At 42.3% G+C, this 23,625-nt stretch overlaps 1 protein-coding gene across 2 annotated transcripts in view; it reads right to left on the reverse strand.

Annotated features, from left to right (window-relative positions):
* Nucleotides 1–23,625, reverse strand: part of LOC109311255 (netrin-4-like) — an 86,342-nt gene that overhangs the window by 33,822 nt on the left and 28,895 nt on the right. For both annotated transcript variants that reach the window (XM_019536811.1, XM_019536810.1), the window contains exon 3: nucleotides 17,676–17,939. In XM_019536811.1, coding sequence (XP_019392356.1) covers nucleotides 17,676–17,939 — 264 coding nt within the window. The remainder of the gene's footprint in view (nucleotides 1–17,675; nucleotides 17,940–23,625) is intronic.

Consider the following 23,625-nt stretch of genomic DNA (forward strand, 5'->3'; position numbering starts at 1 on the left):
CACTGCTACCCCTGCATCTAATGAGCTGGTGATCTGATCGTAAAAGGCCACCAGGTTGGTCTGACAGGACCTGCCACTGATGAACCAGTGTTGGTTGCCCCTAAGCATGCAGTCTTCTGCTGGCCCCTCCTGGATGTGTGCCAGCATAATTTTCCTGTTTTACAAATGGAGAACATAGGCATTAATGCCAATAGTGTATGTTAATTGTTGGTGCCCAGTTTAAGATATCAGAGGCCCAATTGTTCAGAGGATTTAGTACTGTTCAGCACTTTCTTTGTCCAGCACATAGCTCTCCCTGACTTCAGATACAGGAGCGAATGCTTAGTGCATCTGTCAGTCTGCCGCCAGGTGATTCAAATGAGGGACCCAGAATGGCTGCATATGGGTAGCTCAATTCAGGGAGGCTGTGGCAGGAGCAGGGATAGAATCTGGTTTATCAAGTGCGGCACTGGCTCAAAATATTTCACTGTAAACTGTTAAAGTCTGGCATAGTTATAAGCGACTGAAATGTAAAATAATTTTATAATGGATCCTCACATTGCAGCAGAAGAAATGTGGGTTAGAGATTTGGAAAAATCTCACTACGAGGATGGTCAAGCATTGGAACAGGCTCTCAGGAGAAATCGTTGACCATATCTTGAGCGGGATGGTTTAAGTCAAGAATGATCTTACCTTGAGCAGGAGGTTGGATTAGATGACCTCACAAGGTCCTGTCCATGCCTACTTTTCTACGATTCTATATAAACCCGAACATCCTACCCACCTCTGATTCCTGTGATTCTTTGATTCCTGAGCCCCAGCCATACATATCTGATGTTAACAGATCAAATGATTAATAAAGCATTCAAAGCAGTCTTTAAAAGAAAGAACTCTCTGAATGGCTGGAATGCTTAAAAAGCAGAACATGCGTCATCTTTCCATTTGACTTCACAGAATACCTCACTCCTTTTGTTTGCCCTGTGTCCAGTTGGGCGCCTTTATCCCGTGTCCTTTCAGTAATTGTTGTTGTTGTTGTTGCTGCTGCCACTACTTCTCCTTGGCTACTATCAGCATGTTTTGGGGGTTTTTTTCCTACTGAAGAAAGATTAAGTCTGGAAGCCTTCCAGAACTAAGCAACTGTTGCTGATTTGCAGAAAATGTTTGTCTTCAGGCTGTGTATTTGCTTTGTAGTGTCGCCAGAGCTGTTTTGGATGCAGCAGTCTAAAATGACATGTGCAACAAGTTGCTGACATGCTTCTTGGAAGGGGACTCTTCATGGATTGTTGTAGCAGCTCTCATGGGACACAGTGACTCATCTACCCCTTTGCTGTCTCCTGTTCGATGACATCAAATGCAGCGTTGGGGTACATATAATCAGGTATGTTCTGTAGTTCCAGAAGACAACTTGCAGAAATATCATAGATCTGTGATTTGTGATAAGAACTTCAACATTTGGCCCTAAGAGGAACATGTTATGACTTTCTTCAATCATTTTGTGTGGTTAAATAAAAAGACTATTTCAATGTTTTTGACCTTGCAGAGTCCCAGGATGGTGCAGGGGATTAGTAATGAATTGGGGTGCCTTCCACATATAGGCTAGTTGTCTTAATCCTTATTAGTTTGGGAATGATTGAAAGCCATTGAAGTTGCTATTAGAGTTATATGTTAGTCTAGTGAAATAAGTTCTTGGTCTTAGCCCCCATTACAAAAACCTCTAACAGCTGGTTGCCTTTACTGTAAATCAGAATTGAGGGACCAACACAGGGGTAGATGCCAATAACTAGTTTAGGCCCGAAGAAGAGCACTTGGTGCCTGAAAATGTGTCCAACAGCTCTCCTGATTATACAGCTGGTGCAATACAAGGTGTCACAACAAATCCTTGCTTCCTGTACATTTCCTGAACTATCCTGGTTACAACAACACTCCAACCCCAATACTCCAACCCCACAATACTGAATTTTGCAGGACTGCTGCTTGTTCCTGTTGTTTTCTTATTGCTTTCTCTCTCAGTACATTTTCTGTGTTTTTTAAGACAGGCTGGACTCTTTTGCCTTCTGTAGCACCAAGCATATTGTCAGAACATAACAAGTAGCTTATAAATAAGAGCTGCTGAGTTGACATACAGCTTGAAGAAAACAGGGCATTATAGTTCACAGCTTGCTGGCATGGAGCTGCTCACCAGGTGCTGATAATTGCTCCAGGAATGAATAGTGGATAGCCTATTATTTCAAGGGAGGAAGAGAAGGGAGGTCCAGTGTATCAGCAGAGACCGCCCATGCCACTGGTGGCAGGTGTGGTACAGGTTGGCCACCCTGTTTTAGTATTCAGGGTTTGCCTTACAGGTGGTGAGATTCTTCTTTCCAGGCACAGGCATCAACCTGAACACACCGTTTGGGCACATCTACATGAGACACTATGATGACATAGCACCAGTGGACACAAACTGTGATACGGATGATACATTGCTGTACCAATGAGCTATGTCACCTTAGCTCATCGCTATGGCAACTGACCATCTAAAAATAACTGTGCACTGCCAGAACTGCTAAGGCAAATACTAAATGACTGTGCCGTATACCAAGTGTGCATTCAGGGGCATGTGTAGATGTGCCCTGTACTTCACAGAGACCACAGAGTAGTCGGGGAGTAATGAGAAAAGGAAATGAGGAGGAAAAAGATTTGTTCTTATTAACTGATTGTAAACAGATGCAAACTGTTCCCAGAACAGCCACTGGTCTTATCTAAAATACCTGCCTATGGTGGTGGAGGCTGATGATCTTATGAGGTCCCTTCCAGCCCCTACTGTATATGAAATCTATGAACGCTGCAGTGCTGGGGTGCATGGAGTGTTCCCACAGGAGCACGAGGGACTCCCCAGTGTGCTCGGCAGCAGACCTGGAAGTAGACCAGAAATACTTCTGGTTCACTTCTGGATTTACCACTAACCACGTGGAGGGTGCCCCCGACACTCCATGTGCCCCAGCACTGCAGCATTCACAAGCCATGCTGGTACCTCGAGGTATGTAGAAAAAACGTGTAAAGCTGTGTCTATGTCTGAATTGCTGATTCTTTGAATCAGCATCGAATCTTCGGATTTGGATTTGGCTGAATTGAATCAGGGACAGTGTTCCAAATCAATGAACCAAATCACTGTCCGTGATTTGTGCCGAATCCAAATCAAATAGGCCCATTTTGCACACCCCTACTGGGCACATCTACACATTCATTAATACATTTTAGGTAATGCACATTAAATCTAGTATCTAGGCACTAAAAAACATGCATTAGACTATTTTAATGTGCATTAGCTAAAGAGCATGGTTTTTGTGACATTTTAATCCACATTAAAATAAGCTAATATTCATTAAAGCACACATGTAGACTTGCCCACTGACAGATCTCTTTGCTTTTACAGATCAGACACAGTGGGTTAGCACTAAAGTGTATGGGATAATCTCTGTAATAAAGAAGCTTGACTATCATTTATTCAATGATGGGCCAGATTCTCCTGTCACTTACACTAATATATATTTAGCTAATTTCACTGACTATAAGAGAACGAGTTGGGATTTGCAATAGTTAGTCCAGTTTTTGCAGCTATAATTTCTTTAGTTGATCTGTGTTGATATTAACTAATGGGAAAGGTAAAAGTTAACATATATTCTAGGTAAGGGGTTTTCAACCTTCTTGCATTTGCAGACCCCTAAACATTTTGAATGGAGGTGAGACCCCTTTGGAAATAGCAAATGGAGATTCAGACCCCTTTGAATTCTAAATGTGGGTATTCATGTACTTTTGCAGACCCCTTCAACATAGTCTGTGGACCCCCAGGAGTCCACAGACCGCAGGCTGAAAACCACTGTTCTAGGTGATATTGCTATATTTAATTGCAGTATGAGACTCCTTTAGCAGGGAACAGAGAACTCACCAGCTGGCCTAAATACCTATCTCCTTAATGTAGATATTCACCTGTCAAGAAAAGTTGTTGCAGGTGAAAATTTGGGAGAGTCTCATTATGTAGTTCTGACTGGTATTAGTGACTAACTCTCTTTGTGTGTGTGTCCGACCCCAGGTTACATTTTGAATGTGGGGCTAGCTGCCTTTTCTGCAGTTTTTTTACTTCCATTTTTTGGTGACACCAAAGTGACAGAATGACTGGGTCCTACATTCAGGAGGAAGCACCTTAGGACATGGGTGTAGCAGGAACCCAGGGGAAAAGTATTTGTCTTTAGCTTCTCTGAGGAATAGATTTTGGAGAGCAGAACATTTGCAAACTGAGAACAGAGAACCAAAGTACTGATGGTAGCTTTTCAAAATCACAAAGACTGGATGGCCTAGGGGGCTTACAGGGGCACACAGGAAGCCTTGGGCAGGGAAGAATAAAATGACATGGTCTCATAGCAAAGTCCTATGTAACTGCAAGGTCAGCCAAAGTCAAAGGAAGCAGCTGTACTGGAGCACGAGAGAGAGAGAGACTCCTTGATTTGGCAAGACTCATGCGCTGCAGGAAAAGGGTTCTAGACTCCTTAGAGGACTCCAAGCTAAACCCACAGCATCGTCCCAGAATTGTGAAGAGACTAGTGCAGGAAAATGCAACTGGGATTTTATTTTTTGTTTGGGTCTGTTTACTTTCTGGACTATGTAAGAGTTGCTTGCTTTGGATTCCTTTGAAAAATTCAGATGGGGAACATACATCTACCCCTTCGGAGGACTCAGATGCAAACCCAGAGTGCACAGAAGTGAAGTTGCGGGCTTAATCTGTAGAGTTACCACTGTTTCCAAAGCCCAGGGTAGCTGGCCTTCCTGGTTCCTAGCCTCTACCTAGGAAATATGTAGTGGAGATAAAGTAAGAAATGGTACAACAATTTATTCATTCACAGAGAAGGTTAAGAACGCAGGTGGCTAGTGTACGAGACCCAACATAGCAGTTGGAGAGTGTTCAATTAGGGGGAGCTCTACCAGGGCTAAGACACCTGGACACTGATACAGGCAGTCCTCCGACTTATGACACAACTGGTTCCTGAAAACCATGTCTTAAGTCAAAATGTTGTAACTTGGAACCAATTTTCCCATAGGAAACAATGTTATAAATGGGAGATTGGCTCCTGAACCAAGGCCCGATACCCCTTTTTCACCAAAAATAACCCAGAATTTTGTACTCGGTCAATTATAGATGAGTAATATAGCTACATTAATGTATTTATATTGTAAATAGCAATCATACTGATTTGGAAGGACTTCTTTGAGGAGATTTTGCTGGATGTTTTGAAGGGCTCTTGGTTGGGCTTTTTGAAAGGTTCTTGGCTGGAGTCTTCTCAGGAGTCTTAGCTGTTTTTTCTGGAGTCTCATCTGCTTTCTTGAAGAAAGTGTCCAAGGAAGTTTGGACAGATGTTCTCCAGGGACATGAGTGACACAGTGAACTTGTTCACTGGCGTGGCTTGGCATCAGATCAAGCATTGTAAAGTCAAAAGTGACATCAGAAAGTTGAAACAGGGTGTCAATTTAGAAACGTTGTGAGTGCAAAATGTTGTAACTCAAAACAGTGTAAGTCAAGGACAGCCTGTATTTCATTGTATATCAATGGTTGAATCAAGTCTAATTTAGGGAAGCAGGGCAGCTTTTACTGGCTGGAAGCCAAAAGTTAGCTTCTGAAATTTGCTGTACTTAAGACTGGAGAGATCATGATATCAAATGGACTTTGATAGTTTTCAACTGAGTTGATTATTTTCTTTGTTCCTTCCCTAATCTTTAAAATGAAAAACAATCCCCTGAAGGAAGTACAAGGCACATTAAACCATTTCACCACCCCTAAGTGCATTTACAAGTGTTTCCAATCAATGGTCTGTACTGCCAGGATTAGTGTGGTTCTTTCACAAAAGATGAAAGTAGCAGAAAGCAGCAATTAAGTGATTAAAGTAACAAAAGAACACCATTAATGAAGGAATTAAGGAATAAAATTAAACTATTTTTAAATGGCTTACCCTTCATTCATAACCATTACTTTTAATAAAAGGCTGTGTTTAAAAGTTAATAGTCTGAGATAGGAAGTATGTTTGTTATCCCATCCCACAAAACAATTTCAAATCAAAATAATGGAAAATACATTTTGCTTCCTGCAATCAATATTTTGAGAGAGAAGGCAACCGCGCCATGGTTGATGTGTTTATGTTCATATGTGGTCGTGTGTGTGTGTGTATATATATATATATATATTAAGAAGGCAGTGAAGCCTGTACTTAAACACCATTTCTAAATGGGCATGTTTTCCTGTTCGGACCTTAATCTTCAGTAAAAGAGATTTATAAAACAGCAATGATGTATAGTACAATTTACTTGAGTGTACAATTTATGTGCATTGCTAAGTTTGGAATTTATGCTCCCTTTTATGATTACATGGTCACCAAGTGCCTGATCATGTTTGTTGCTAGGCTGCACACAACAGCCAATCAGAACTTCATACTGACATCATATATAGCAATCAGATGCTCCTGATTTATACTAAAGCTATTGGAGAACATCCACTGCATGGTAGTAGTCAGGGCCCATGAGTCCTGATTGAATCATTCTGATTATAACAAGATCATATACACACATAGAAAGGCACAGTGAAGGATATCAGAGCAGATACAGCAAGTTAGCTTTCTTTTATCAGAAGAAAAGCATTAACACTTTATTTCATTTCAGACCTCAATAGTGCACTGGCTGTGTCCCAACATTTTGGAGTATATGAGAACCAGTTTGGATAAAGAATTAGCTTGAATCTTCAGTCAGAATGCAAACCCAAATGTTGAGTCTAAAAAGTCTGGCCAACTACTTAATTCATTACTGTTGATTGCAAGGGAAGTTTAGGTTAGATATTAGGAAAAAAACTCTCTCATTAGGGAGGTAGAAAAGCACTGCAACAATTTACCCAGAGAGGCTGTGGCATCTCCATCCGTGGAGGTTTTTAAGACCTGGGTAGACAGAATCTTGGCCGGGATGGTCTCGTTGGGGATGGGCCTGCTTTGAGCAGGGGGTTGGACCAGATGACCTCTTGAAGTCCCTTCCAACCCTCATTTGCTATGATTTTAAAATATCTGTAAAATTCTAGCTGGGACTTATGTGTGAAAAAACCATGAAGGATATACTTCTCATGGTGTTGTCTAGGAATGGAAAGTAGTGCATATTCTATGCACTGGTTCTTTTGAGATTCTGAGTTCAGTTTTGGAGAACAAGGAATTTCCGAGATTACAGAAAATCTTTGGAGAAGCACCCAAATGTTTGAATCCTTATCTGAACTGAAGTGAGCCTCTGAAACCTTTGTGATCTGCTTATCCCATGTCTATGGAAAACAAGCCCTTCCAGTGCTGCTGGATGTAGTATTGGAATAGTCCACAGTAAATCCACATAGTTTTTCCGTGCAAGTTCCGGACAGCGATGGACAGTGCCATAGCAATAAAGTCTGGTGCCTGAGCAAAGCCCACAGCATCAGCCTGCCCTCGCCCCGCACACAGATCTGGGGGGGCACAGGCCCAGGAGTGCGCACAGCAGTGGGAGCTGCCCTTCTCCCATTCCTGCACCCCACCCCCAAACAAGCCGCGCACGGCTCTGTCCTACACCCCACCCTCGCTGGGCGGCACCTGTTGGTGCCTCTTCACTTTGGCAGCCGGGGTGCCCGCCCCACTTGCCCCCCCCTTGCTGTGGCACTGGGGATGGATGCAAGCCTGAAAGCTGAGATGTGCTTGAATCTGTACGTATAATAAAGGCTGAGTTTTCATTTGTATCCCTCTTCAGCTCCTGGCAACGAGAGAGAGGTCACCTTAACATGTGAATATTTCTCAACAAGGGACAATGGCAAAACTTGGTCTGTGTCCTGAGGCCCTTATTCCAATATCATGTGGTCACTATTTTGGTTATTATTCAGTCATTATTCTCCCACTGAGTTCGGCTCACTTGGGTCTGCATCACAGAAGCCATTCTCACCTGTAGTTGGAACTGACTGTGTTTAAAAGGAATCCTCTGCTTCCCCACCATCTATCCTGAGCTAATCCAAGACAGCCTAACTGAGTAGTCAGCTGTGGCAGCTGATAAGAGCTGCTTTCTCAGGCAGTAACTGAAACTTTGCCATCCTTCCTTATCCAGTTTCCCAGCAAAGTATTCTGGGGAAAAAAAAAACTTCTGTGTAACAAGGGCTTGCAGAGACCACATTCTCAGAAACAACCTCCTTATTGCTCTGCAGTGTCTGTGATCCCTTCTTGTCTTTCCAACTCACTAGGGCCAGATCCTGAATTCTTTATACCAGTCTTACTTTGGAAAAACAGTAAGGAAATCTGGTCCTAGTTTTATTCAGCATGGATTGACAAGCCACTGTTGTACATCGCTTTAAGTTTTCTGATGTTAGGCACCTAGCTGATACAGACAAGCTAGTTTTTTTTCTCCTAACAAAACCTGCTCTTTGAATTGCCAACTACAACAGAGAGCAGCTCCTGGCAGCTCTGAGCCTTCTAGGTCACACAGACTGGCACAGCTTGGATCAGATAGTGTGGAAACTTAGTTGGGGGATTATCAGAGGAACAGCACAAGGTATTTTGACAGGAGATAATATTTGCAAAGGGAACAACAGCCAAGTCACCAAGAAGACTGCTGTAGGAAAACAAGGTTTACCTTATGTAACCCATGTCTCAACTCTCCTATGCCCCAGACAAGAAATTGCTTTTATGGCCAGAGCCTGCTCCTGTTTGAGTTGACAGCATTTTTTTGCATTTGCTTCAGTTGTGTGAGATCAGGGCCAGAAAGAAGATTACATATTTTCTCCATAAATAAGATAATAAAAGAGAAAATTTCCAAAGCAATTTGTATGACTTTAGTAGGAATGAGGGGACCAAAGCCAACAAGTAAACAAATAACTCTCCCCACCCCAACTTGGCAACAGCCAATGGATTTGATCTGGGCTTTATAAATCTTGTGCACACACACACACACATGCACACACACACACACATGCACGCACACACACACACACTCTCACTCACTCACTTTCTCTCTCTCTCTCAGAGACGGTGTTCTCTATATTCTATAAGCAGTGCTGCATGTTCCAGAAGTATTGGAGGAAAAAAGACTGGGCTTACCCAGCATATATTATCAAATTGCAACCTAAATTTGAGTGCTGTTTCTAGACAGGGCCTCACAGCAAGATCCTAGTCATTGCTACCAGCAAGAAACCCTCACGTTTGAAACATGTTTGCCCAAGGATTTCTTATCTCTTATCCCTTATCTCTTTTTTATCCTTACATCAAGTTGCAGCAAGGGAAGTTTAGGTTAGATATTAGGAAAGTCTTTCTCACTAGGAGAGTAGAAAAGCACTGGAATACATTACCCAGAGAAGTTGTGGAATCTCCATCCTTAAAGGTTTTTAAGACCTGGGTAGACAAAGCTTTGACTGGGATGATCTAGTTGGGGATGGGCCTACTTTGAGCAGAGGGTTAAACTAGATGACCTCCTGAGGTCCCTTCCAACCCTCATTTTCTATAATTCTCTGAAAGGGTTCCAAAGAGCAGTCTATTGGAGACCACCTAATTAAAAGGAGGTGGCTAAGGCTTCTTGAACAATTAACAGAAGCATCCAAAAGACAGGACCTGGTGACTGTGGTGAGCTTCAATTGCCCAGGTAGCTGCTGAAAAACTAATTTGGCAGCAGGACATAGAGAGTCCATCAAGTTCTTGATATGTGTTGGACAATTTGGAATGGGGACAGCTTTTTTGAGGAATTTACTCTTCTGATGATGGTTAAAAATCACACAAGATGGAAAGTAATTTAGATGAAAGCAATCATACACTTATAAACTTTCCTATTCTAAAGAACAGCATCATTATGGGCTTCAAAAGATCAGGTTTCAACAGAGGGAACTGGGGCTTCTTTTAAAAAGAGAACAGGAGTGTTGGCCAGAATAGGGAAAGAAAAGGTTAAAGAATATTTACATATGCATTCAAGTGAGGAGGCTTGATGAAATTCACCCTGGAGTACTTAAAGAACTAGTCAAAAGAACCTCTGAACCATTAGTGATTGTTTTCAAGAAACATGGAGGTCAGGAATTAAAGAAGAGCAAGTAGCACATTTCTTTAGAGTGGAAGAAGGAATAATTGATTAGTTGGCTGTAATTCTTGAAACGATACATGTGCAAATTAATAAATCATCAATTTATAAGCCTCTGGAGGATAAGCAGGGTCAGGTCACACCAGGTGAGGTCTGCTACCACTATGACAATAAATGGTACTACCTGCAGCTGTCGATGCTGAGTGGCAGGAAATATCCTAGCAACCTCTCAGGTGCCAATGGCTTTGGGTGGAGGAGCAACCTAGAGGTGGGGTACTAGTCCTTACTCCTGGTGGAGGAAATGCCACCAAAAGGTGAATGCCATGGTAGACTGGGCTCTCCAGCCTTGATTGGCAACCAGTCTAGGAGTGGAGTCCCAAAAGGTGGACAGATTGAAGATCTTTTTCATACTGGCAGCTCCTGCAGCCAAGCTGGCTCCAAATGTACTGGCTTTTCTGCCTTTCCTTTCTGATCAACCAGCTAGGTCAAGAGGGGGACGTTGATATATGGGCAACTCAAGTGTCTCCACATCAACTGCCCAGGCTATTGCAGCCAACATTCAACGGAGAGGATACTCCAGCTTTGCTCCTTGAATGGGCACAACACAGAAGGGGGCAGTCATGGGCTTAGTAGCCCTGACCCAATGCCATGTACATCTGTGACCACTGTGGCAGGACCTGTAATTCTAACATTGGTCTCTACAGCCGCAAGAGGTAATGCCCCACCATTCAGTAGAATAGCTGCAATATCCATTGTCAGGATGAGATGATAAAAACTTCTGATATAGTCTCCCACTTGACTTTCTTATAAGCAAATTAGATAATAGAGCCTAGATGGAATTGCCATAAGGTGGGTGCACAACTAATTGAAAAAAATTGCTACATAAGACTTGCTGTCAAACTATGAAGGCACTTACAGTTCCTATTCTGGGCCTAATTCTTTCTGGTATTTTCACTTATGATCAAGATGAATGAACAGAGAGTATACTTATAATATTTCAGATGACACCAAATGGGATGTAGTTGCAAGCACTTTCAAGGGCAGGATCAAAATTCAAAATGATAAATTAGAGGAATTAAGTATAATTAACAAGATGAAATAGTTCAGAAAATGGTATGGAGCTTGTAGTAGCTCACAAATCAAATATGAGTCAACAATGTGACACTGTGGCAAAAAAGACAAATCTCATTCTGGGATATATTTAAAATATAGGAGGGTTGTATATAAAATATAGGAGGTAATTATTCTGCTCTCCTTGGTGCTGATGAGGCCCCAGGTGGAGTAATGTGTCTAGTTTTTGGCAGTGCACTTCAAGAAAGATGCAGGCAAAGAGAAGATAAAACATGAATTATAGGAGGTTTAGAAAAGTTGACCTAAAAGATTGTAAAGCAAAGGTAATGTGTAACAATTATAGTAAGGAGGATTTGATTACTTGTTTTCCATGGCTACTGGGGCCGTGTCCACACGAGTACGGATGCTTCTTTCCCTGGAGACAGGTAGTAGTGGCACACCTTGTGCTGCTGCTACTCGTCCCTGGGGAATGCCTGTGTCACATGCCCTCCGGGAAGTGGCAGGTTACCTTGGTGGGGTAAGGGAGGCTGCAGCCAGCAACTGTGCTGGCCCCAGAAGCCTTACCTGGGGTCCTGGGGCCTCAGGGAGCTGCAGCCACAGTGCTCCTGCAGCTGGGAGCCTGGCCAGCAGTTGGAGCATGGCTCTGGCCAGCCAGTCCCCAGTTTTGGGTGATGTGTGCTGCCACTGTGTGCACCGCCCTGCTTTTTTTTTGGCATGGATCTCCTAGGGTCACCCCTCCTCCCTCCCGCGCTGCAAGGTAGCAGCATAGTGAACATCTGCATGTGCAGTGTGTAGTGCCGCAGACAGGTCTGAGGTGCCACATACTGCATACCTGCACTCACATGAACGCAATCTGGGAGTAGAACAAGAAGAAACTGCTTTAATTTCTAGCAAAGATTTAGGTAATCTATTAGAGGGAAAAAGTTCTGCCTATAAGGGAAGTGAACCGCAGAAGCAAGTACCAGGGGAAGCTGTGAATTCTCCTTCATTGGAGACTCACAAGAACAGGTTAGATAAATATCTGTTAGGAGTGGTTTGAGAATACTTGATCCTGCCTCAGGGTAGGTGGGTGGATTAAATGATTTTTGAGGTCCTTTCAGTGATACCCTTTGTGATTTTATGGTTCTGTGACATCCCTTCACACACAACAATCTGCACCACCTTTTTCTATTATTAGCAAAGATGCCAATAACTGCATGACTCATGACTATCAGATAAACTTTAGAGGTAATCTCTCCAGAACAGGATTGAAACATGTTGGTGAAATGATGTGAAGAGGCTTGCTCTGACATTCTCTATTTTTCAATCCCCATATCATATCAATCTGACACCTTTAAAAAATGTTACATGTGGAACAGACTAACTAGAAGAATGAGAAGAGCAGCATTGCAAATTAACACAAATTCTTTCTCTTGCATGTCTCAAGTGCTGAATGATCTCACTTTTTGGGCCAGTCCCATTATAAATACCAGTAATTCTGCTTGTTTTCTACATGGGTGTGTTTTTGTTAGATACAGGAACGAATATCACTTTGTGAGCACTCTGAATTCCAAAGAAACTGAAAATCCTCTAATGTATTTCTAAGCTTTTCTTTTTCTTTCTTTCTTTTCCCCCCCTTTACTGTCTGAATTCTTGCCGCATTTTGTTTAACTGCCTGAAAGTAAATACGAGACTGTTTTGGTCATCACGCCTTGATAACACCCACATTGTCTACATGAAAAGTTGCATATCTTGGTATCTGCTCTACACATGTGTACACTTAACTATTGGATGTGGCCAAGAGAGTGAAGTAGATTATTTGTGAACATAGTAGGCTCATTGTTAATGTCCCTCTTCACACACATACTCTATTCTTTGGTGTAAATGAAAATGGAGTAACAGCTGAGTCGATGCCAAGAAAGAGGATTTGTGAGAATATAAAAGATTTGCACTGAGATGTAACACATCTAACATGAAACAGAATTGGACCTTACAACCCAGCAAGGGAGGCCTTCCCCTTCTTCATGACCCTAAGCTTCCCAATTCTAAAACACAAAATAATATACTTACCTAAGTTCATCAATGCCAACACATGGGAATAAATCCTGAGCTCTTTACCTAAATGCACTCCACTTAAACCAATGAGAGTTTAATCTAAGTAAAGAGCAATAAAAAAATTAGAAAAGAACCAAAGGAACTGGCTTTTGCAGAAATGAATTTTCAGCATAGTGGAAGTGCAGTCATGTTATAATGCTTAAACCATAGCAGGGAGGACCAGGACACCATAACCGGTTATATGGACTCAATACATGAGCTAACATTTCAAACTGGAATACCTAAGCTTGTACACCAAAATCCATCTGTAGACAGCTAAACAAGTAGCTATAAATGTGGATATTGGTACCTGATCTTAAATCTCTAAATTTGAATTTGTTAATTATAATTTGTTGTGCTGATTATTGTGCTGCACAACACATATAATAACCTTACAGATCTCAAAGGTGTGTTTCATTAATTAGATGTTTCAGACGTACTTGGATGGAGTATACCAGAGAATCGGAAAGTATTTACTGAAACCAGGGAAATACATAGCACTGATTTCACTGTATATTGTAGCAGATCCAGAAAGCTGTGGTTATCTCTGATGCCATGATCCTGCAAAACACTGTTAGTATTGTCTGTAATGTATACATTTTGATGATGAACCCATCTTCTTTACATAGATGCAGGTGTGTGTGTGTGTATCAAGATCTTGTAACAATGGGGAGAGTTTTCATAATTGCGTGCATGCAACTAAACATGCAAAAATATCCATGCATAATTGTGCCTGCAATGACCCAAATCCTTGTAATACTAATGTAATGTCTGTAATATGATTTGCAATACAAATACTAACTAACACTTATGGAAAAGGACAATTAAGAATCAGCAGGTATATTTACAATTTGAAAAGCAAACCTGTACCATAAAACAATATCTACAGCACTGAAGAGTTCTCTCTAGTGAGATGGATTTTTACATATGTGTTTCCAATTTGGAAAACTTTTATTTGTTAAGATCTGAACGTTGTAACACTACCCCTCTAGCACTTAGTACAAGAAGATTCTTTTGTAGGAATGTGGCGACCAAATCTCTTAAGCTCTGTTCTTGTAACAGATGATGTCATTTGAACCATTTTATAACCTCTTATTTCTTAATTGATTACATACTGCTCATAGTGTATTGATTACATGCACTATGCCTGGAATGATAAGTGATTCAGAAAACATGACCTGTGAGGAAAGGTTGATGGAGTTGCGTTGGGTTAGTCTACAAAAGAGAAGACTAAGGGGTGACCTGATAACTGTCTTTATATATAGATGGTGTGTTTGTGCATGCGTGTTTGTGTGTGTGTGACACTGTTACAGGGAAGATCGCAATCAGTTGTCCTCCATAGCCACTAGGGAAAGGACAAGAAGAATTCAGCATAATTTGCAATAAGAACGATTCAAGTTGGATATTAGGAAAAGCTTTCTAACTGTTAGGATTCTGAAACCCTGGAATCAACTGCCGAGGCTTGTCACGAGCACTGCTTCATTGGAAACTTTGAGAAATGGTTAGACAAATATCTGTTGGGGACGCTTTAGGTGTAGTTGATCCTGCCTCAGTGCATGGGGTTGGACTGGACAGTCTTTTGAAATCATTTACAGCCCTTCATTTCTGTGATTCCCTAATTATGAGGTCAGCTGTTCACTGCCTTTGAAGGTCTTTCTCAATTCTTACTGAAAATGAGTCCTTGTTCCCTAACACTCCCTGATACCTGTTTCTGTATAAATATTGGGCTGCGTACTTCCGGTTGTCTCCTGGGGCATGAATTTTATTTCACAGAACTATTTCACCTCTGCCCCGTGAAGTCATTTAATGGCACAAAATTCCTGTTTCTTTGCAACTAATGGAAAAAGTAAAGAAGAGAAATCCAGTCATAGTTTACAATTATTGTGCCAGTGACATGCACAATACCGTGTTTTCCCTTTTGATGGGCAGACTGTTTATTTTTCTACCAGCTGCATTCATTTAACATGTTATTTCCCTATTCTGTTTTGCCACAATTATACTTCATAGCTTGCAAGGGGGAAAATGTATTCTTTAAACAGCTCTTCTCCTCCATTGTTATATCTTAAGTAGGTCCATATTTATAGTGGGTGGACCATGCTATCAGCCAATGGCAGAATACAGTAAAGGAATCTTAGAGTTAAACTATGGCTGGAACTCATTCAGAAAAATTTAAAAATATTGTGACAGTCATGTGATCTTTATTAACTGAATAATTTGTATCTTTTGCAAACATAAAACAAGAAATATCTTAAGGCAAGAAAGATCAATTCCAGAAGAAAAAATGTCAAATGTATCATAATCTAAATGTATCATCATCTAAAGGAACAGGAAACTAGCTAAGGAAGCATTTCTTGAGTCTGCAATATCTGAGTACCCTATTACTAAAGTGTTTAGGCCTCATACAGCTTTCAGATCTAATTACAGAGAAAGACAATTTTATGGGGCCCCAAAGAGTTATTGACTAGAATCAATTTTCCATATTAAATGTTTTGGATTGTGTCTGCGATGCATCCTTTTAGACGCCCTGAAGAACTTGCTATATTTGGTGAATGTCACTCATTGCTGGTTAAATCTGAAGAGCAGCATTTGAACACTGTACAAACACCATCAATGAGCTTTAAAGTCCCATGTTATGAAAGCAATTACTTGTATATTTCAGTTTAAGCATGTGATTAAAGCAGCTATTAATCTTTTTACTGCTCAATCAATTCATGTGCCACCAACATAGTAAGAGGTAATTGAATTGCTACGTTTGGTAAAATGGGCGGTTCACCCTGCTGGCTATACCTGGCATGAATATCAGTAATGTAAACTAATTTAGTTTCCTATAAACCAAAACTTACGGTGAATTGGGATCATGTCCAGATAAAAGGCATTAGGAAACTTGGAAGGGAATTAAAGCTTTATAGCATTCAAGAGTGTACTTATCACGGCACAGTTGTTTTTAGCCTAACCATAGCTAAGTATAAAGCCTGGAAGAGGATAGAAAATTACCTCTGTGTCCTGAAGCCTGTTTCACATGTACAGAGCAAAATAGGTAACAAAAAAAAGCAGAAACTCTGTAAATAGGTGCTCAGTCTGTTGCTTTGTTTTAGGTTGAGATATAAGTCTTCTTCTCAGCTGTTCAACAGTAATAGATGTTCATTACAAACAAATCTCTTTTATAGGGCTACATTTTGAATCAACAGCTTCTAAAATTCGCCCATAAAATGTGTGTACACAGGGATGTGTACTGCCAACAATGTTATCTTCATATCAGCCCCTCTTTTAGCTTGTTGGTTCCTTTTTTATAGAGAGCCTTCTCTATTAAGAGCCTAAATGAGTAACTAACTATTTGTACATAAGCCCATTAAATTTTAGAAGAAAGATTAGAAGTAATGAGTCAACCTAAAACTGTTTAAAAAACCAAAAGCACAGAAGAGAAAGAACTACAGAACCCATGATATCTCTTTATCCTTACTCTGGTCTCTCTGGGTCACGCTCTGTAGTACATAACCAAGCTGAATTTCCATTGGAATTCTGCACGGTTCTGAATTTGGCTGTAGGACTCTGTGTATAAGCCACCCACACAATCCCTTTTTTCCACCAATAATGCTTAGCATTTAATTAAATGAACAAAACCCAGGAAATTCAGAATAAAAGGCTGAAATCCTAACCATGACGCAGTTGCTCATGCCTAGCCAAATCAGGAGCCTCCACTGGGGATGAGGAGCTCAGCTACTTTATGGTTTTTAAAACAGTGGAGGGCAAATGGTGGTGTTTTGACCTATACTTTTCCATGTTCCAGCTTGTGGCAGATCAGATCCTTTGAAATGTTTGAACAGAGATTTCCTTACATGATTTAAGATAAGTAATAACAACAGATTCAGAGATCTGGATTGACGTTCTGGAGGGTTCATGGCAAATGTTTAGATCCCAGGTTTTAGTTCAGTGCTGTGTTGAGATATAGATGGGCATCAGTCATGCTATATTTGGAGTTGGAGTCCTATTCAGATACTAGAATTTGGGTTTGGACCAAACTCTGACACTGAATATTTATAGAACAGCTGTTACGGTTATATAAACCTTTTCCACACTAATAAGCTGCACAGGTTTAAGTTTCACTGGGCACATTTACATGTGCATTAAGGTACTTTTTCTAATGCACATTAAATTTAGTACCTCCAATATTAGGTACTAAAGAAATGCGCATTAGGCTGCCTTACTGTGCAGTAATGAATGTGCATAGTTTTCAAGTGACGCTTGCAGTAGCCTATTTTACTGTGCATTAGTGTGATCGTATGGTTTTTGATGTGACACTTTAATGCACAGTAAAATAGGCTACTGCACATTAAAGTGCATGTGTAGACATGTCCACTGACAGATTAACAGTGCTACCCTTTGTAAAACTATTTTGGGTATGTAGGGTCTTGAGGAAGTCTCTGTTAGACTTAAGAAGGGCCCTCAGGTACAAATCTAACTACTGGTTTTCAGAAACTCACCACATTTTCCATGTTCCCCTTCCCGTAGACAAGCTCACAGTCTTCTGCATGCCCATTGCAAAAGCAGCTTCCTCGGACAATCAGGTCATAAACAGCATAGTGGGCAAATCTCTGAGGTTTCTCCAGCAACCCCACACCAGGGCAGGGACAATCTTGCCTTTTTAATAAAAGGAGGCGCAGGTTGGTTAGTTTCAGGAGGTCCTGGGCCTCAGGACTATATGGATCTTCAATCTTGTTGGCTGGAGTTAAAGCACGATAAATCACCTGGGGAGCAAACAGAAAACACTTCCATGAGGAGAAGCAGCTTGGATGTAGCATGGACATGCAGAGCTCAAGCAAACAGGCGATGCTCAGGAAAGCATCACTATCTGGGAATCTCCTCAAAAACCATCTGACAAGTGTAAGGCACAAGGCACTGTGAGACAAATCAAATTAGTAAATGCAACATTCATATTGTTCATTGCCCTACTGAGTCCTCAATATCTGAGGAGAGCAAAGTATTCTAAGCACATTAATGCAAGCTTCTTACCCCCCACCGAGACAGATATTGGAATGAGGTAAACCGAGGCACAGAGTGCTGAAGCAGCCTGCTCCAATGGGTCTGAGATTAAAATAGAACTCAGGAGCACTAAGTCAGTAACCTAAACTAAATGCTCCAAATGATAGCTTGTTGGAGGGCTATTAGGGATTAGAATTAGCATATCTTTTTTAAAACTGGGCCAAATTATTCATTAGAAATGGAGAGAGTGGAGATTCCTTGTAGTGGCCAAATGGTTAAGACACACTTTATATTTACTGGACATAAGAGGCAGGGTTATTTGTTTGGAGTTTCTGGGTTGGTCAGAGGCTGTCCCTGTGACAGATTACGGTATCCCAATGGAATAATAATTTATTTTCTGGTATCAGCGCAGTGTTTAACAAAGGCTGAAGTAATATATTTTATTTTTCCTTGTAAACCACTGTTCATTTTCTCTTTGTTTGTTTTTCTGGTGAGGGGGGGATGTGGTCATAGAGAGGCGCATTGTACTTTGTGCCAGCAAATGAGAGAGCTGGTCACATTAGTTCCCAGGCTTAGATTCCCTTTATGGATGTGCTAACTCTGATTTGAGAGCTATTTTCTCCTCTGGCTGAGTTTTGCCATCATAGCAGAGGTACTTGCCCTCGGGGTTCTTTGGCCCTGCTTTATGAGCAGTGACAGTCTCTGTCTGACTAACTCTATTAGTGGAGTGAAAGCTTTGTTTCCATAGGGATTCCCTTTCCCCCCTCTCCGTCTCTGGATTTGTAAAAATTTTAATGGACAGGCGAGTTTAAATACTTGCTGCGTGTAGAACATTTCTTCTGCCCCTCTTTGTTTGCAGGGGCCTGTGGTTGGTGCCTGACAGATAACTCTGCTGCATGTCGATGGCACATGGGAGATAAACCCCTTAAAATAACAGCGTCAGCTGCCAGCTTTAGTAGCAGACCTCCACCTGACAGTGCAGTGCTGCATAGCGGGCGGCACACTTTGTGCCTTGCCACAGCCTTTTCTATTTCCCTTTTTTATTCCCTTTCCTTAATCCAGGCAGATATTCACACAGTTGCAAGTGGGCCCATCTGTTCAGGCCAGAAGTGTCCACATTCCCATGTTCAGTGGAGCTGTGGGCAGATTGCCCAGCCAGGGCAACCCAGGTGCCTACATTCCCCTGACCGAGGGACCCATGAGAAAACAGCCTAGTCCCTTCTGCCCAGATGTCTACATTCCCCATATCAATACAACCATAAGCAAATGACCTATTCTATGTAGTACAGGTGCTCAGCTCCCCTGGCCAATGGAGCAATGACCAATTCTAGTCTGTCCAGGAGCCTACATTCCCTTATTGATGGAGCCAAAGCCAGTCAGAAGAGTCTGATCGATCCAAAGATCAACCTTTTAAACTGATAGAGCCATGTGGGTAAGGACTGGCCTCTTCACTTCCCAGCTCCCTTTCTCAATTATACCACGTGCAAAAATAATCCAGGGCACTCCACAAAGACGTTCAATCAAAAGGATTTCAAAGCAAGTTAAAAAAAAAACACCTAAGAAATTAAGCCTTAAAGTATTCCTCCATGGCTTGCAGAAAGAGCACAAGATAACAGAGACCAAAAGGTTAACGCAGCCTATTTAATTCACATTCTTCTATTCCTTATACAAGCTCGATTTTCATACTCTCCAGCCAGCCACTAGCAATTACTGTCCAAGGCCTCCACAAAGTGTACACTAAGAATGCCCTGTCTTTTACACTCACTCCCAATTTCACAGAGACACTACAAACTTGAAGAAAAGGTGCCTTAGAAGCATTTTGCTCCATGTCAGTTTGAAAAATATGACAGGCGTGAGTCTATAACCGTGCAGACCTGGATTCTAGTGCCACTTGTGCCTCTGCCATCCTGTACATATTTGAGCACGGCATTTAATTTCCCTTGCCTCAGATTCCCCAGCTGTAAAATGGGGGATCATAATATGGATCTACTTCACCAGGAGGGTTGGACAGACTTAATTCACTCATGTTTGTAGAAAGCTTGCAGATCTTCAGAAGAAAAGAATCTGTCTGTCTGTCTATGCATTAGTAGGAATGTTGCCAGCAGATGAGGGACATGATTATTCCCCTCTATCCAGCACTGGTGAGGTCACATCTGGAGTACTGTGTCCAGTTTTGGGCCCCCACTACAGAAAGGATGTGGACAAATTGGAGCGAGTCAGCAAGGGCAACAAAAATGGTTAGACGGCTGGGGAACATGACTTATAAGGAAAGGTGGAGGGAACTGAGCTTAGTTAGTCTGGAGAAAAGAAGACAGTAGGTTTAATAAGTCTTCAACTACCTAAGGGGAGGTTCCAAAGAGGATGGAGCTGGACTGTTCTCAGAGGTGGCAGATGACAGAAATAAGGAGCAATGGTCTCAAGTTGCAGCAAGGGAAGTTTAGGTTGAATATTAGGAAAAACTTTCTCATTAAGACGGTAGAACAGCACTAGAAGAGGTTACCCAAAGAGGTGGTGGACTTTCCATCCTTGGAGGTTTTTAAGACCTGCCTAGATGAAGTCTTGGTTGGGATGATCTAGTTGAGGATGGTACTGCTTTGAGCAAGGGGTTGGATTAGATGCCTTCCTGTCTTCCTCCCTTTGTGTGCCTGCGTGCACACACACGCACGCACACACACACACACACACACACACACACACACACACACACGTTCCCCAAAAGATTCCACCAGTATTATATCACTGGAGCCAGATTTTTTGTATTTTTACTATGTACTTTGGATCATATTTCTAACTGATATAAGTGGAATTGCATTGGATTATGCTACCAGTGAATTAGCTCCTGTCTCTAGTAATATTACAAGCCTATTATAGATAGTGTGAGCTAACGTTTTCAGGTAGGGTTTGTGACGTGTTAATTACCTATCCTTTCTACATGTATCCCAACTAGCAATGAGATCTTTAGGCTTAAAGAACAGCTGCAGAGTTTGGCTATTGGCACAGCGCCATCTGCTATCATGAAGGTGTATTGGATTTCCTTTCTTCACTTGACAGCTTAGAAAATGCTCAGGCCTCCTGTGGGTTTAATGTTTTGCAAATATTTCCATTTCAGGCCTTGCATCTCTTCAGGGGAGTTGCTTTGACATTTCCAGTTCCTCTTAGAACTCGGAGCCTCTAGCCATCAGCAGAGATGTTAATAGGCTGCAAGTCCCATAGGGATCCTGGCATCCTTTTATGGAACAGGTGATATTCCATGCCATTTGAGACACAAGGATTTCCTTTTATGATTAATTGATGATGCATTTCTGCTCCTTAGAATCAGTTCAGTGGTGAGGTTGGTGTGTTTATCCTAGTCTCTCCCACAGCAAGACTTGTATAGCATTAAAAATGTGGCTCCAGTGACATAAGAATGATGGAGTCTTTTGGGGTCTTCATGTTCTTCTTGAACTCAGCAACCTCTGGTTTCTTGTTAACCTTAACTTGACAAGAATCAAGCCTTTATCGTACAAGAATAGAGAAGTTAAGGAATCTCTCCTTGGATGTTTTCAAGAACAAGTTAGCAAACACTTGGCTGGGATAATTTAGTCAGGGATGGGCCTATCTTGAGCAAGGGGCTAAGCCAGATGACGTTGTGAGGTCCCTTCCAGTCATATTTTCTTATGATCCTAAGAATTAAAGAAACCAAAGCCCTAACTGCCCTAGGAAAATGTATATTGGCATAGCTAAGATAGATGTGTAGCATTTTGTGATGCAAAATAAGGTTTGAACTAATATGACTTACTCTGGGATAGGCTGAAAGGGAAGTCTGATATTCTATCAGTGTTATGAGTCCTGTAGGCATGTACCAGTGTCCGGAGAAAGTTGCATCAGTGCAAGCCCTGTTTTGCACCAGTCCAGTGTGCTTACTTGGGTGGTTGAGTCAGCTTAGCAGCCCCAGTACAGGCTTCCCTCATGAGAACAGAACCAGAAATTCAATTTTTCAGCAATTTTTCCTCCTTGCTCAAGGAAACACAGTCCTTGAAGTGCTGCTGATGACACTGACTAGTCACAAATGAACGTGTGGTGTCATTGTTGCTCTCTTGCTTTTCATTATCTAATAAATTGCTTTATACAGGTTACAATGAAGGCCCATAGCCATCATTTACAATATTTATTCCCTGTCAGTTTTTCAATCCACAAGATACCTAAACAGGCCTTACTCATGCATGTACTCACACAATTGCAGGACTGGATCCCAAATGAGAGCTTTTAAAAGAGATCTGCCTTCCCCACTGATATTGTCTGTGAGAGGGGCAGCAAAAGCCCCTCTAAGGGGTCCCAGACCCCCAACCCATGCGCCCCGATACTTACCACAGGGATCCTGATGAGTGGCAGCCGGGAGGAATCGTGGGCGTTGGCTCCACGGTTCCAGAGCTGCCTGCAGCTGCAGATCGGTGAGGGATATGGGCAGATCCTCCGAGAACTGCAGGCTGCTCAAATAGCAGCTGGGAAAACAGCTGCAGGGCCAGTGGTGGGAGAAGAGGACACCGACCCAGAGGTGCCGGTGGCGGGAGAAGAGGACACCGACCTGGAGACGCTGGCGGCAAGGAGGAAGATCGCCCAGCTAAAGACAAGAGAGAGGGAGCAGAGGGCTCTGGCACAGCAGGGAGGAAGCCCTAGCCAGGGGAAACAAGAATCTCCCAGGAATGATACTGCAACCTCTTCAGGGAATTGAGGTATGGTGGCGGGAGGCGCCAGCAGGGAGTGGTTACCCCCTACAAGAGGCACAGTGGGGAGGCACAAACAACCTGGTGTGGGAACTATGTACCCTACCAGTCGGGGGAAGATGGGGAGTGACTCTAGGTCAGCCAGGGCCAAACTGAGGAGTCAGACCAGGGTGGGGCATAGGACAGTAGCCTGCCCACTTAGTCAGCCGGGGTGCAGGGACAAGTAGGTCCCTTGTCCTTTCCTTCCGTTTTATTTTTTTTTGAGTTATAAAAGGGGCACTAGTAAACGGGATCCCAGGGATCCTTCAGTGGAGGCCCGGATGCTGTTTTCGGTTGAGGTCATTGAAAACCCTAGCTAGCCTGAAGACAGGGCAGGAGCTTACATGTCCCAGCTGGCCTGAAGTCAAGGAACCAGCTGCGGTGAAGGGTGAATTGACTGGGAAGGCCCAACCTATTCTGAACTGGATGAGCTGGGAGAAAAGGAAAACTCGTCCAAGGGAAGACCTGCAGAGTTCATCCGGGCTGTGGAAGTGGTAAGGGTGCGATAAAGGGGAGGTTTGGAGCCCCATGAAGAAAGAATGGGGATTGAGACTTCTTCATCCTTGGGGGCCACCTGAAGGGAACTGCCTCCCCAACAAAGAACACTGAAGACGTGGCAGGCGAGTAGGAGCAGCACCCATATAATCTATGTGGCACCCGAGCCTAAGCCTCACCCTGATGTCGCTTGGAGGCAAGGCACCCAGCAAGA

Source organism: Crocodylus porosus, unplaced genomic scaffold (genome assembly GCF_001723895.1).
Source record: "Crocodylus porosus isolate Cpor-Errol unplaced genomic scaffold, CroPor_comp1, whole genome shotgun sequence".
NCBI lineage: Eukaryota > Metazoa > Chordata > Crocodylia > Crocodylidae > Crocodylus > Crocodylus porosus.